This window comes from Branchiostoma belcheri, unplaced genomic scaffold (genome assembly GCF_001625305.1).
Source record: "Branchiostoma belcheri isolate BF01 breed outbred unplaced genomic scaffold, Haploidv18h27 scaffold6, whole genome shotgun sequence".
Classification (NCBI taxonomy): Eukaryota; Metazoa; Chordata; class Leptocardii; order Amphioxiformes; family Branchiostomatidae; genus Branchiostoma; species Branchiostoma belcheri.
Genome location: NW_017804242.1, coordinates 1,251,411 through 1,263,234, shown reverse-complemented (window position 1 = coordinate 1,263,234; position 11,824 = coordinate 1,251,411). Strand labels below are relative to the sequence as shown.

General features: G+C 44.2%; 1 protein-coding gene across 1 annotated transcript in view; it reads left to right on the top strand.

Annotated features, from left to right (window-relative positions):
- LOC109482221 overlaps positions 1-11,824 on the top strand; it is a 40,987-nt gene that overhangs the window by 2,397 nt on the left and 26,766 nt on the right. The window contains 7 exon segments of the mRNA XM_019784913.1: positions 1,107-1,337; positions 2,082-2,124; positions 2,267-2,333; positions 3,821-3,960; positions 5,556-5,692; positions 6,823-6,927; positions 7,696-7,799. Of these exon segments, the coding sequence (XP_019640472.1) occupies positions 1,107-1,337; positions 2,082-2,124; positions 2,267-2,333; positions 3,821-3,960; positions 5,556-5,692; positions 6,823-6,927; positions 7,696-7,799 (827 nt within the window).

Here is an 11,824-nt window from a genome sequence, read left to right as displayed (position 1 = left end):
AGTTGTATTTTACTTCATATTATAGTTATATCAATGTAAATCATTGTTTTCCCTTGTGTTTCCCATTCTTTCCCTGCCATGTCGTAAAATGTGGTGAACCCATCGCTGTATTTGCTCCAAAGCAAATATTGGCCTTTCTAGTTTTTATTGTTTTTTATTGTTTTTGATAGTTTAAAACCAGTATGATATCCAGAATTTATGGATATCATATAACCATATAACGAGTTACATGTAGTCGTACATGTAGTCGTGGTCTCATACAACTTCATTAATGGCTGGGGCAAATCAGTTTTGGTACATGTGGGCCTGTCTTTGTGCATGCCCGTATGTGTGTGTGCGTGTGTAGGTATATGTATATGTGCTTGCCCGTGCGTGTGTTTGTGTGCGCGTGTGTGTGTGTTTTTGTATGTGTGTGTGTGTGTGTGTGTGTGTGCGTGTGTGCGTGCGAAGTGTGTGTGTGTGTGTGTGTGTGTGAATGTTTGTGTGTGCGTGTGTGTGTGTGTGTGTGCGTTGTATGTGTGAGTGTTTAAATAAGAAGAAGACACTCCCTTGTTGCTAACCTGTTTGTTCTGTGTACAATTACAAAAATCGACTGTGTGATCATACCGCCGGCTCAAACCAACTCCCCCGGGCTTTGTAGAACATTTGTCATGTCATAATCATCGGCAATAAAACGCACGGTTGACTCGGGCGTTACCTGTATTTTCGTGCCTTCGTAGTGCAGTACAAACTATTGTCTAATTTCACACTTCATGACTTCAAAAGGTGAGGGGAGGGGGGCATTCCAGTCTGTCAGAGAATGTTTGAAATCACATCTGTAACGTTAGGTTTAAAGTTTGAGACCACACTCTCGGCAGAGCGAAAGATTACAGCAAAACCAAAGAAGACGGAAACTCAGCGTGTCGTAAAGCACATAGCCTGACCAACAGGGTTTCGGGTATCCTGGTTACTAGTTTACCTCCGCTCCCACAGTCGCTGGTTTTCGGGTTCAGTCTGGCAGCATTGAACTGAAGTTTAACCATTTATTGGTCAGTCCCTTGGTACGTAAACCAGTTCTTTCCAGTTCAGTGTAGACGTTTAACCAGTTCCTTCATACTTTCTACCAGACCCTACACTCGGCTACATACGGAAGAAAGACCAGGCCTGTATCGGCGTGCTGTTCAACATCAGCGACCACGGCAACACGAACCTGGCCACCTGTGCGCACCTCTGTACGGCCTCGGGATCGTGCGGGGCGTTCGTGCACGTGCCGGGCGACTCCGACAACTCCTGCAGGCTCAAACGGTCCTGCCCGACACCGGCCAACCTCACCGGGGCTGATCTGTACTTCAAACGGCGTGAGTTAAGCGCACAGTGTTTGCTTTGTTGTATCAGGCGCTGCAGCGAATCCATTAAACAAATAACCAGTACTTGACGTTTGCATTTGGCTTTTGCCATCCATCACTTTGTGTCATTACATTTCCATGCCATCTTGAGACACATCATTTGAGTGGCTCTTATGAGCCTTGTTTTGTGGTGAATCGTGAAGTAAATAAAAAAAAAAATCTTGCATAAATCGCAGTTTCCACTTTACTCATGTTGATAAAAATGTATTGATCTGATATTGATAACTGTGTATTGGTCTATATATTATTGATGACTACCCATTGATCTGATACTGATAACTATGTACTGATCTGTTGTTGGCAAATATATATATATATATATATTGACCTGATATCAATAAGTATGTATTGACCTGATATTAATAACTACGTATTGATCTGATACTGGTAATTATGTATTGATTCGATATTGATAACTACGTATTAGTCTGATATTGATAACATGTATTGATCTATTATTGATAACTATGTATTGATATTGATAATGTATCCATCTGATATTGATTACAATCTATTGATAACTAAGAATTCCTCTGTTTCAAAGCTCACCCCTGGCCGTACAGCGACGATGAAGGTGAAGCTAATTTTGTATCTTTAGCGTTGGGGGATGTCGATATAGCTTCTGGCTGTTTTTAAATCAAATACTGTAAAACGGTAGGACTCCATTAACGTTCTTCATGTTGTTTTTACTCATAGTTTGCAACGTCACCTCTGCTAACCGCACAGAGGAAGTGTTCACGTGAGTATGTTCGTACTGAGATTAGTTAGCCTTGATGATTAGAATCTGGTCCGTGTAGGCCATGGAACAGTCTGGCATCCAGGTGACTGTCTGTTGTTGTGGTCTGCATGGGTCAGGGATAACATGAAATGTTGTGTTTCAGTATCGTCTGTCCTCCTGGCTGTGCATCTGTCGCATTACCAATCTATGGTGACGGGACCTACAGCTCTGTGAGTATATCTTCCGGATAAGCAGCCCTGTGGCTGCAAACCAAAGTGAGAAATTTGATTTTGGTTGAGTGATTTACAAACATTATGATTTTCCTTACCAGTTAATATGATTTTGTTTGATTTATGCTTGTGAGATAAGTTCCATTGATATGCAAATACCTTTCGCTTTAACTTATTTATGTTTGGTTGGATTCTGTATGTTACCTTATGATTAATTGCACACTTGTATATAGTGATTATTTTCTTCTTATTTATTATTGTATTTTATCCTCAGTTACTTTGTTTGTACTTTATTATGTTGGGGTTTACCCCCCAGGTATCATTGAAAAACGCCGACAAGGCGATATGTATCACCTGGATAAATAAATAAAATAAACAAGAGTTCCGAGATCTCATACCTCCATGAAATATGGGCTTGATATGTAAATGTAAATTTCTTCTTTAATTACGCAAATAACCTCTGCATTAACATAATATATGCATCGTGATGTTAACTTTTGATTAACTTAAAGATGTCCCAAGTATGACATTCCCATCATTCACCATTGAGAAATCATAGATTTTTTGCATTAATTATGCAAATTAGGTCATCATTTGCATAATTAGTATCTGTTGATGTTCCATCTGCCATAGGTTACATACATTACATGTATGAAAGTTCTATAATGTAAAACACTGTAATTATAGAATTTCCTCATTAATTATGCAAATAAAGTCCTCATTTGCATAATTTGCAGTTAATTATGTACATCTCTCTGTCAGATACCTACACACCAAAAATGATGAAAATACGCTGTTCCTATCTGGACTTATTGGCTTTCAAAGATTTCGCCCGAAAGTCCCCTGCAGTTCCTGAACAAGCTGCTAGGGGGACCAAACCCACACCACTTATTCCTGACAGGAAAAGCTATCTGTCACCAAAAATTCAAGACCATAGCATGTTCAGGACCAAAGATACAAAAACCGGAAGTTCTGCTGCAGTACCAAGGTCATCCACCAGGAGGCCCATATTTGACCTTGACCTTTGTCTTCCTAAGACTTATCAGCATACCAAATATCATCACAATCCATAAAGGTGTTATGAAGTTATGCTGACTACAAAGTTGCGGAAACACACACAGACACACACACACACAGACACACAGACACACAGACACACAGACAGACGTCGCCAAAAACAATACCTCCATTTTTCATGGAGGTAATAAATTAATAAAAAGAAAGTGTTAGATGTGTTTTCCTTGTAGCCTGGGTGCCAGCCTCCGTGGTTTCCGCCCTCTCCCTAGTGTGGTGCCCAGCGACATTTGGGAGCGGGCGGAAAATACGGAGGACGGCACCCAGGCTATTTTCCTTGAGGCATGAGGGAAGAGGTCAGGGTTAGATAAAGTATAACATACGTACAGGGATACAGCTTACATTGTGGTCCTTAAAAATCCATTAACATATTAACGTTATATCCTTTTGTACGTTTCTGCCTCGCGCTGTAGAACTCGCCTGTGTGTAAAGCGGCTGTTCATCACGGGTGGGTCATAGACGAGCTGGGAGGAGCCGTGACCGTTCGGAAGTTCAGCCTTAACCGAGATCGAGCTTCTCGCGCAATTACACACCACGGGGTGAGAGCGCTAGGGTGAGTTGAGCCCCTAGCCTGTTACACATAGCCGACCATGGCCTGCCAAACTTCTCTAGACTATGGTTGGGAGGGTTTATATTGAAACCAAATCGATTGTACCTTGCCAAATTCTTTGTGACCCATAAAATAAAAACGTTCGTTGTAGAAAGTGTGGTCCCAACGTGAAACAAGTGTCAACACTTTCTAAGCAGTTGATGACTTCGGATCTAGATGAATGTATATCCAAGTAAGTGTCCAAGATGTCCTGACAATGTTTTTATTTCGTTTACGAAGGTACAACCCACTCGGCAAGACGTCTGTCTATTTTGTACACGGTATGTTACTATTCTGTTCACATTGTTTGTCAATTCATTGCATGCATATGGAGGGCATTCGTAAATGACTGTAAGGTTTAAACCAGTCACACCGGGAAGGAACACTCTTTGGTAAGTGTTGTGGGTTCCTTAATGTGAGTTCTTTTCTCAAACCCACGACCTCAAGCTTTGCGTGCCATCCCAGACGACGTCCCTAACCAAAGCTACATGTAAGTACTCATTTTCACCTGAGAGGAAATAGGTATAAATACGTGCCTTACCCAGGTACTCAACATTGCGCTCAAACCAACAGATTCTAGTCAACACCCCTAACCACCAGACTACTTTGAACCCCCCCCCCGTGTATCCCGTTTGTAGGCTGTGGCTCAGTGATGACGGCGGCCAGCCGATCAAAGTACTTCTACAGCAACAGCCCGTTTGACGAGGACAGCGAGTGTAGCCTCCGCATCATCGACAAGCCCTGCGGGATGATCGCCCCGCGGTTCGGATTCAACCTCGCCGGCGGAGCCGAGTTGGTAGTAAGTTACATATTTTAGACCGCATTCAAAGGAGAATCTGTGTTGCCATCGGCCATTCTCTGGCCGCAAAGCTGGAGTCCCTCTCACACTGACGCGGCGTCGCATCCCTATCCCTCTTTTACAGTTACTTTCACGGTCGATGTTCAGGAGAACTTGCACTTCTTGTTCCGCCGCTTAGAACCTTTCAGCGTGCCACAAGGTTCTCTTCCAGGTCTCATCAATACACCGTTAACATACCTGTTTCCAAGTCATTTTACAACAACAGCTTCTTTCCCCGGACTGCAAAACTATGGAACTCTCTTCCAAACACATGCTTTCCGTCCGACTACAATCCACAAAGCTTCAAAACACCGCCATCTCCTGACATAACTACATTATACTCACTTAAGTACCTCTAGCTCTATGCCTAGAAGTGGCAAAAAATAATTGGCCTTGCACTGAGCGACACCGTTAAAAAAAGTAACATGAACGCAACCTTACTACAGAACAGATAACACCACCTTTTCTAATAGCGGCTGCGACCGCTGAGCACCCGAAACTTTTGATGCAACAGATCGCGCAACGAATTTCTATAAAGAATGATTTCACGCCTTACTTTCTTTTAGATATAATCATACCTTTGAATCGTAGATCTTAGTCCAATTTTGAAATCAAGGGTCACGCAAATTCAATTTAGGCCTGAAAACAACATGGTGAAACTGCCACCGTTTTTTTTTTATTGTTAGTACAATGCCGGCCCAAAGAAGACGTACTTTGTGAGCAAATATACCGACACCGCTGTGACGGCGCGGCAGTTTAGACTACCAAACCTACACGAAGCGCACTTTGATCTTACCACTGGATCTCAGGCCGAGGGACAACATCTTTGGGTAACGTGGGAGACCAGGGGCGTCAAGCGTATGTTATCCTTTCCCACTCTATTATTTACTTGACAAACCATGTATCAATAGCTCTGTATGTTCGTACATCTACAATCAAGAAGAGAGAAGAAGTTGAACCTGTAAATAGTACTTAACAGTAGTATGTATATTAGTTTAGATAAGACATTACTGTAACTTTTTCCAGTTTATTCATGACTTGTACTTAGCTTGTAAGAGTATAGACGTACAATAAATTTCCTTCCTTCCTGTCCTCATTCATTTGTAGGCACATTATGCTCATACAGTTTCTTTTAAATTCTGAACGCACGATAAAAAAACTGCCGTCGCCAAACTAGAAATGAGCGGTCAGAAACTCTGTATTGTATTATATCAGTCTGTCGAATTCGTGAGGATGTGGGCGGAGAGCTTAAGCCGGCGCAGGCGAGTGATAGCCCGTCCCCCACTCCCCACTATCCACTGTGTCCCAAGGTGTCGGTCCCCTAGGTCCGCCTGCCTAGCTATAGGGTTAGGGTTAGGGTTAGGGTTAGGGTTAGGGTTAGGGTGAGGGTTAGGGTTAGGGTTATAGGGTTGGGGTTAGGGTTAGGGTTAGGGTGAGGGTTAGGGTTAGGGCTAGGGCTAGGGCTAGGGCTAGGGCTAGGGCTAGGGTTAGGGTTACGGCTAGGGTTAGGGTTAGGGTTAGGGTGAGGGTTAGGGTTAGGGCTAGGGCTAGGGCTAGGGCTAGGGCTAGGGCTAGGGCTAGGGCTAGGGCTAGGGCTAGGGCTAGGGTTAGGGTTAGGGTTTGGGTTACGGCTAGGGTTAGGGTTTGGGTAAGGGTTAGCATTGTCGGGAGGGCTTTAGGGTTAGGGTTAGGGTTTGGGTAGGGTTAGGGTCAGGATTTGGGTTAGGGTTTGGGTTAGAATTGTCGGGAGGGCTTTAGGGTTAGGGTTAGGGTAGGGTTAGGGTCAGGATTTGGGTTAGGGTCTGGGTTGGGGTTAGAATTGTCGGGAGGGCTTTAGTTAGAGACGGGCGCTATTACTCGCGTGTGCGCGTAAGGTCTGCACGCGCAGCCTCACTAATCTGGTTCAAAGGCAGTCCGCTGAATAGAAATGTTTTAAAGACTTGTTGCCATACTGAATTTTGTGAACAATGTTCCACTTACTTCGGCAGGGCACTGTCCATATGGATGGCGGGTGTGGGGAGGCTCCTGCTACTATTTCGGAAAGTCTGAGGTTTCCTACGAGACGGCGGTTTCAGCTTGTCATAACATGGCAGGTCAGTGTATAACATCTTCTCATGCCAGGACCACGGCGTATCGAGCAACGGCCTTGGCTAGCTACGTAAAGGGTTGCTGCACGCACACTCCTATGTCTGCACACACTTATGTTTATGAGTTTGTTTCTGTAGAGACCAAATTGACATATAGCCTGTTCAGATCATGCCACTAGTAGCGGCCCTTCCACTACCACTAGTCAGACACCCAAAATCTTGGCTATTGTGTATTGTCACAAATTCTCGGGGAGGAGTTCCAATCAGCTGCTCATGACAGTGAGAGACTTTGTGACACAGGCTAATAATTATAAAGTTATAAAATAAAGTTGACATAGTTATAGAGTTTGGCTTGTTCCAACACAAGGAAGAAACTCGATCACCATGAATTTTCGGCTGATCCCGTCAACCTTCATCAGATGTGTGATGCAATCGCTGACCTCTTTCCGGAAGTCGGAAACGTGGTGACTTCAGGAGTGCATCAAAAGTGGCGGGAAGACGGAATCTCCCACCATCACGGTTCATTCTAGATACGGAGCAGGATTACTTTGTGAGGGGCGTGAAGGAGGCAGTTTACATCAGGGCCCACCAACCCTCTCTGAACCGTAATGGTGGGAGATTCCGTCTTCCCGCCACTTTTGATGGGATGGTGAGTTTCTTCCTTGTGTTGGAACAAGTCAAACTCTATAACTATGGATTCTACCAACACAGATGAGCTTTCATTCGAATAAAGTTGACATGTTAACTTTTCATTCCCTTTTTCTGCTTTACCAGCTCACGTGGTTGAGATCAACAGCGAAGCTGAGCAGGAGACTCTCGGCGTCATCACGTCAGCCAGAGATGGAGACAAATACTGGGTCGGACTGCGGTTCTCTCAGGTGCTTCTTTAATAGAAGTCAACTTTAACAAAAGTTTTTGTAACTGTTCGGTTAGTGTATATACTGTGTTCTTATTCAGTTCATTAGCCATGAATGCTTACTATCCACTAACACATCAACCAAGATCAAACTGTTGACCACGGATCGGATCGGCAGCACCTCCCTCCCACCCACCACTCTCGCCTCCCCTTTCTGTTTTTTTTTTACTTTTTTAAAAAAGTCTTACACCGGGATATGAACAGATTTTTCAGACTCTTTCAGCTTGCAGTTCCTTAAAATTACATCCTCCTCTCAATCCGTGACATCTTAGCTTCCATCGGATTGCCAGTGCTCATCGCCATTCGGCAATCACAATCAATGCAAAAAAACGGTTCTTTATTTGACACCTTGATTGCTAACTAATCTTATTTTCTCTGATGAACATTCCTCCTTTCACATTCTACGTACAGTCCAAGTCCTGGTACAACTGGTGGCACCAAGTTCCTCTGGCTGCGCAGTCGTCCTGGTGGTCTCCTGGCACCGACAAAACAGCGGCGTTCGGCAGCGACACCTGTGTCATCATGGGCCGAACTGCAGGGTTCAAGTGGACAACTCAGCACTGTGGCCTGAACTCCCGCGTCATTTGTGAAATGGACGGTGTGTTGTTGAATTGTTACCTCCATGAAAAATGGAGGTATTGTTTTTGGTGTGTCTGTCTGTCTGTATGTATGTATGTATGTATGTGTGTGTGTGTGTGTGTGTGTCTGTCTGTCTGTCTGTGTGTGTTTCCGCAACTTTGTGGTCAGCATAACTTCAGAACGCCTTTATGGATTATGATGATATTTGGTATGTTGGTAAGTCTTAGGAAGACAAACGTCAAGGTCAAATATGGGCCTCCTGGTGGATGACCTTGGTACTGCAGCAGAACTTCCGGTTTTTGTATCTTTTGTCCTGAACATGCTATGGTCTTGATGTTTTGGTGACAGATTGCGTCAAAAATACGTGGTGTGAGTTTGGTCCCCCTAGCAGCTTGTTCTGGAACTGCAGGGCACTTTCTGGCGAAATGTTTAAAACCCAATAAGTCCAGATAGGAACAACATATTTTCATCTTGGGACATCTTTAAGTTAATCAAAAGTTAACATACATCACGATGCATATATCATGTTAATACGGAGGTAATTTGCATAATTAAAGAGGAAATTTACATTTACATATCAAGCCCATATTTCATGGAGGTATGAAATCTCGGAATTCTTGTTAACAATGTTAGGAAGTTGATGCACCTTGGACGTTTTCGTCATGTTTCGGGGCCTTATTCTGAAAAAGGGTGAGTTATTACAGCTTGTTATTTTTTCTCCGTTCACAACAGGGTTGGCCTGCGGGACGATTTCCTTGATCAGCCGCGCGTTTTACGCCGACGCCCGCCCCTGGATGGACCTGGATTTCGGTCGGGAGATGTATGTGGCCGCGATAGAGACATCGGGCGACGTGAGCACCAACTCCTACACTAAAGCGTACAGTCTTCAGACAAGTGCCGACGGGGCGGTGTACAACAACCATGGAGCCAGCTCTGAGCCGTGTACACGTGTTAAGGTAACTTTGAGGGTGACTTTTACAAAGGGTTTGACTCTAATTGTTGCAGATTGTAATTATTACAAACTTTGGGAACGACTTTTTGAATGTTTCTGTATGTTTGTTTCCCTGTGTGTCGGTAGTTACTTTTAAAAGTACAATAGAGGTGCAGAAAGTGTTAGAGCAATGGTGCAACCGCACATATGACTGACAATGGTTGAACTGCACCGAACTGGATTGTCTCCCCGCAGGCTGCATGGAAGTGACAACGGAATGTGCACAGAATCTGGGGGAAATTCATTCAGAATAAGGAATAAAACGAGATACCAACAACAACTCAAAATACTTCTAAGAGATCTGAAATCGCCGTTGCTGTTTTTACAGGTGTATCAAGCCAACACCGAACCAAGAACAACTGTCCGGACCTTTATACAACCCCGCATTTCCACGAGGTACCTGCGAGTCATTCCGGTTGCCTGGTTTGGCCGCCGGACACTGACACTGGGCGTCCTCGGGTGTGAAAGTGCGCTGATCGCTGCGAGGCGTGAGTACTGACTTAATGCCTTACTTTCGTATAAAGGTAGTTACTATATGGTCCATGGTCACACCCTCTGAAGTGCGTTACAGAGCCGTTAAAAGGTGTTGTGGAACGGCCTTTTTCTCTTTACACGAGCGTTTTACAATGCGAGACGTTTGTGGAAAAGCGTTTCGTGAGTGTTTTTGAAAACGCATGTAAAGCTGGACTGTGTAATATTTTTCCCGAACGCTGCATAGATTTCATATTCATGTCCTTTGCTTCCAATCCCAGACCCGGGTACCGTAATGGGAGTTTGGTTTGAGGGCGTCCGGTTGGATTTCCCCGCCGCTCATCATCACTGTTCAAAGTACCACAGCAGGATGGCGTCATACAGCGAGCTTCTCGCCGCGTTTCAAGCCGGCATTGGAGACACGACGCCTTCATGGCTGACCGACCAGACCCTCAGATACCTCCTCGAACGCGTCAGTCGTCGCTCGGCTTATATAAACAGTGGAATAATCAGTTATGGTGTTCAGCCTACTTTGTCGCGACGTGGCGTGTTTTGTATGCAGCCCATGTCAGGAAGTAAGTGATTTTTCTTTTTACAAACGCCGAAACGGTGTCCAAGAGATTCTCTACAAATATCTCCCACACTTCACCCATGTTCCGTTTGTACAGAGAGTAGTTGATTTCTGGTATTGTAGTAAGGCCATGTTGATTTGATTATATGGATGACATCCTCTGGGAACCTCAAAACCGATGCGCGCGTGCGAATAAAAAAAAAGTTTTGCAAAAAAAAAAGTTGATTTCACTATGAAATCTACGTGGTCATGAAGGTTGAACAAATGGCACAGAATATGTTATGGCGAATAATCTACTCTTCGAATTCATTTCTTTACATTTTTGTCTTTTTCCTTTGATTTTGGCATTCTACGACATTGGTATCGTTTCTAAATGTTTTCCTAGCAACTTATGACATATTTTTGCTCATTTAGCAACTGTTTTGCACGATTTACAGTATGGTTGAAAACTTTTTTTTTTTGGAAACGGCCGAAAATTCATGCGCGCGCGGATGTCATCCATATAATCAAATCAACATGGCCTAAGATATACAGATTGTGCCCGGTAGGGTTATGGCAATCGCCACGATTTATTAGTTTGTTATTTCTTGTGTTTGGTTTTGAAGACATTGCCTTTCATTGTTGGGTAGGATTCTGGTAGTAAAGATCAGGCATGCCGGCAGTTTACTAAAGTTTACTACATTTGGCATGGAGCCAACAACCCTGCGTAGACTCTATCCTTGTGCCGATCACAATACGCCATACAATCGTTTGTTCCAATAAATTCTGACATTTTTTGTGTTTTTTTTTAAGAATTGGGATGTGCCACGCCCCTCGTTGCTAGGCAGCCATGTGCCTGGGATGACGCCACACCTCGCGAGTGCGAGCTCCACGGGTGCTGCTGGGATCCGTACCCCGGGTACCCGAGCTGTTTCCACAAAACAGGTCAGGAGGTTTTGTATCTTCGAGTCGAAGTCCAGCGTAGTTGTCGCCAAACTGGGCAACACACATACTTAGCATGGCAGTTTATTTCTGTTATAGTTAACAATTTGAAAGTAATTTCAGAAAATAAAATTAAAAACGCGACTGGATCACTTTACCTTCCGGACACGTGACGTCATGAGCAATTGGTCACGAAGTGCAGGAAGTTTATACCGCCCGCCGCCTCTCTGAAGTGATGTTTTGTTTACAAACGCATTTGTTGCTACGACACATGCAGCTGGAACAAACATCGCACTGGAGAAGGGGACATATCAGTCGACAACACCTGACGAGACCGGCCTCTCTTGGCACGGCAATGACGGCGTCAGAACCACGACCAGCTGCGACGAAAACGGCAGCGCGTGCGTCAAAACAGGAAGAGCTTCTAGTCTAGGTCGGTGTCTTTTCTTCCATT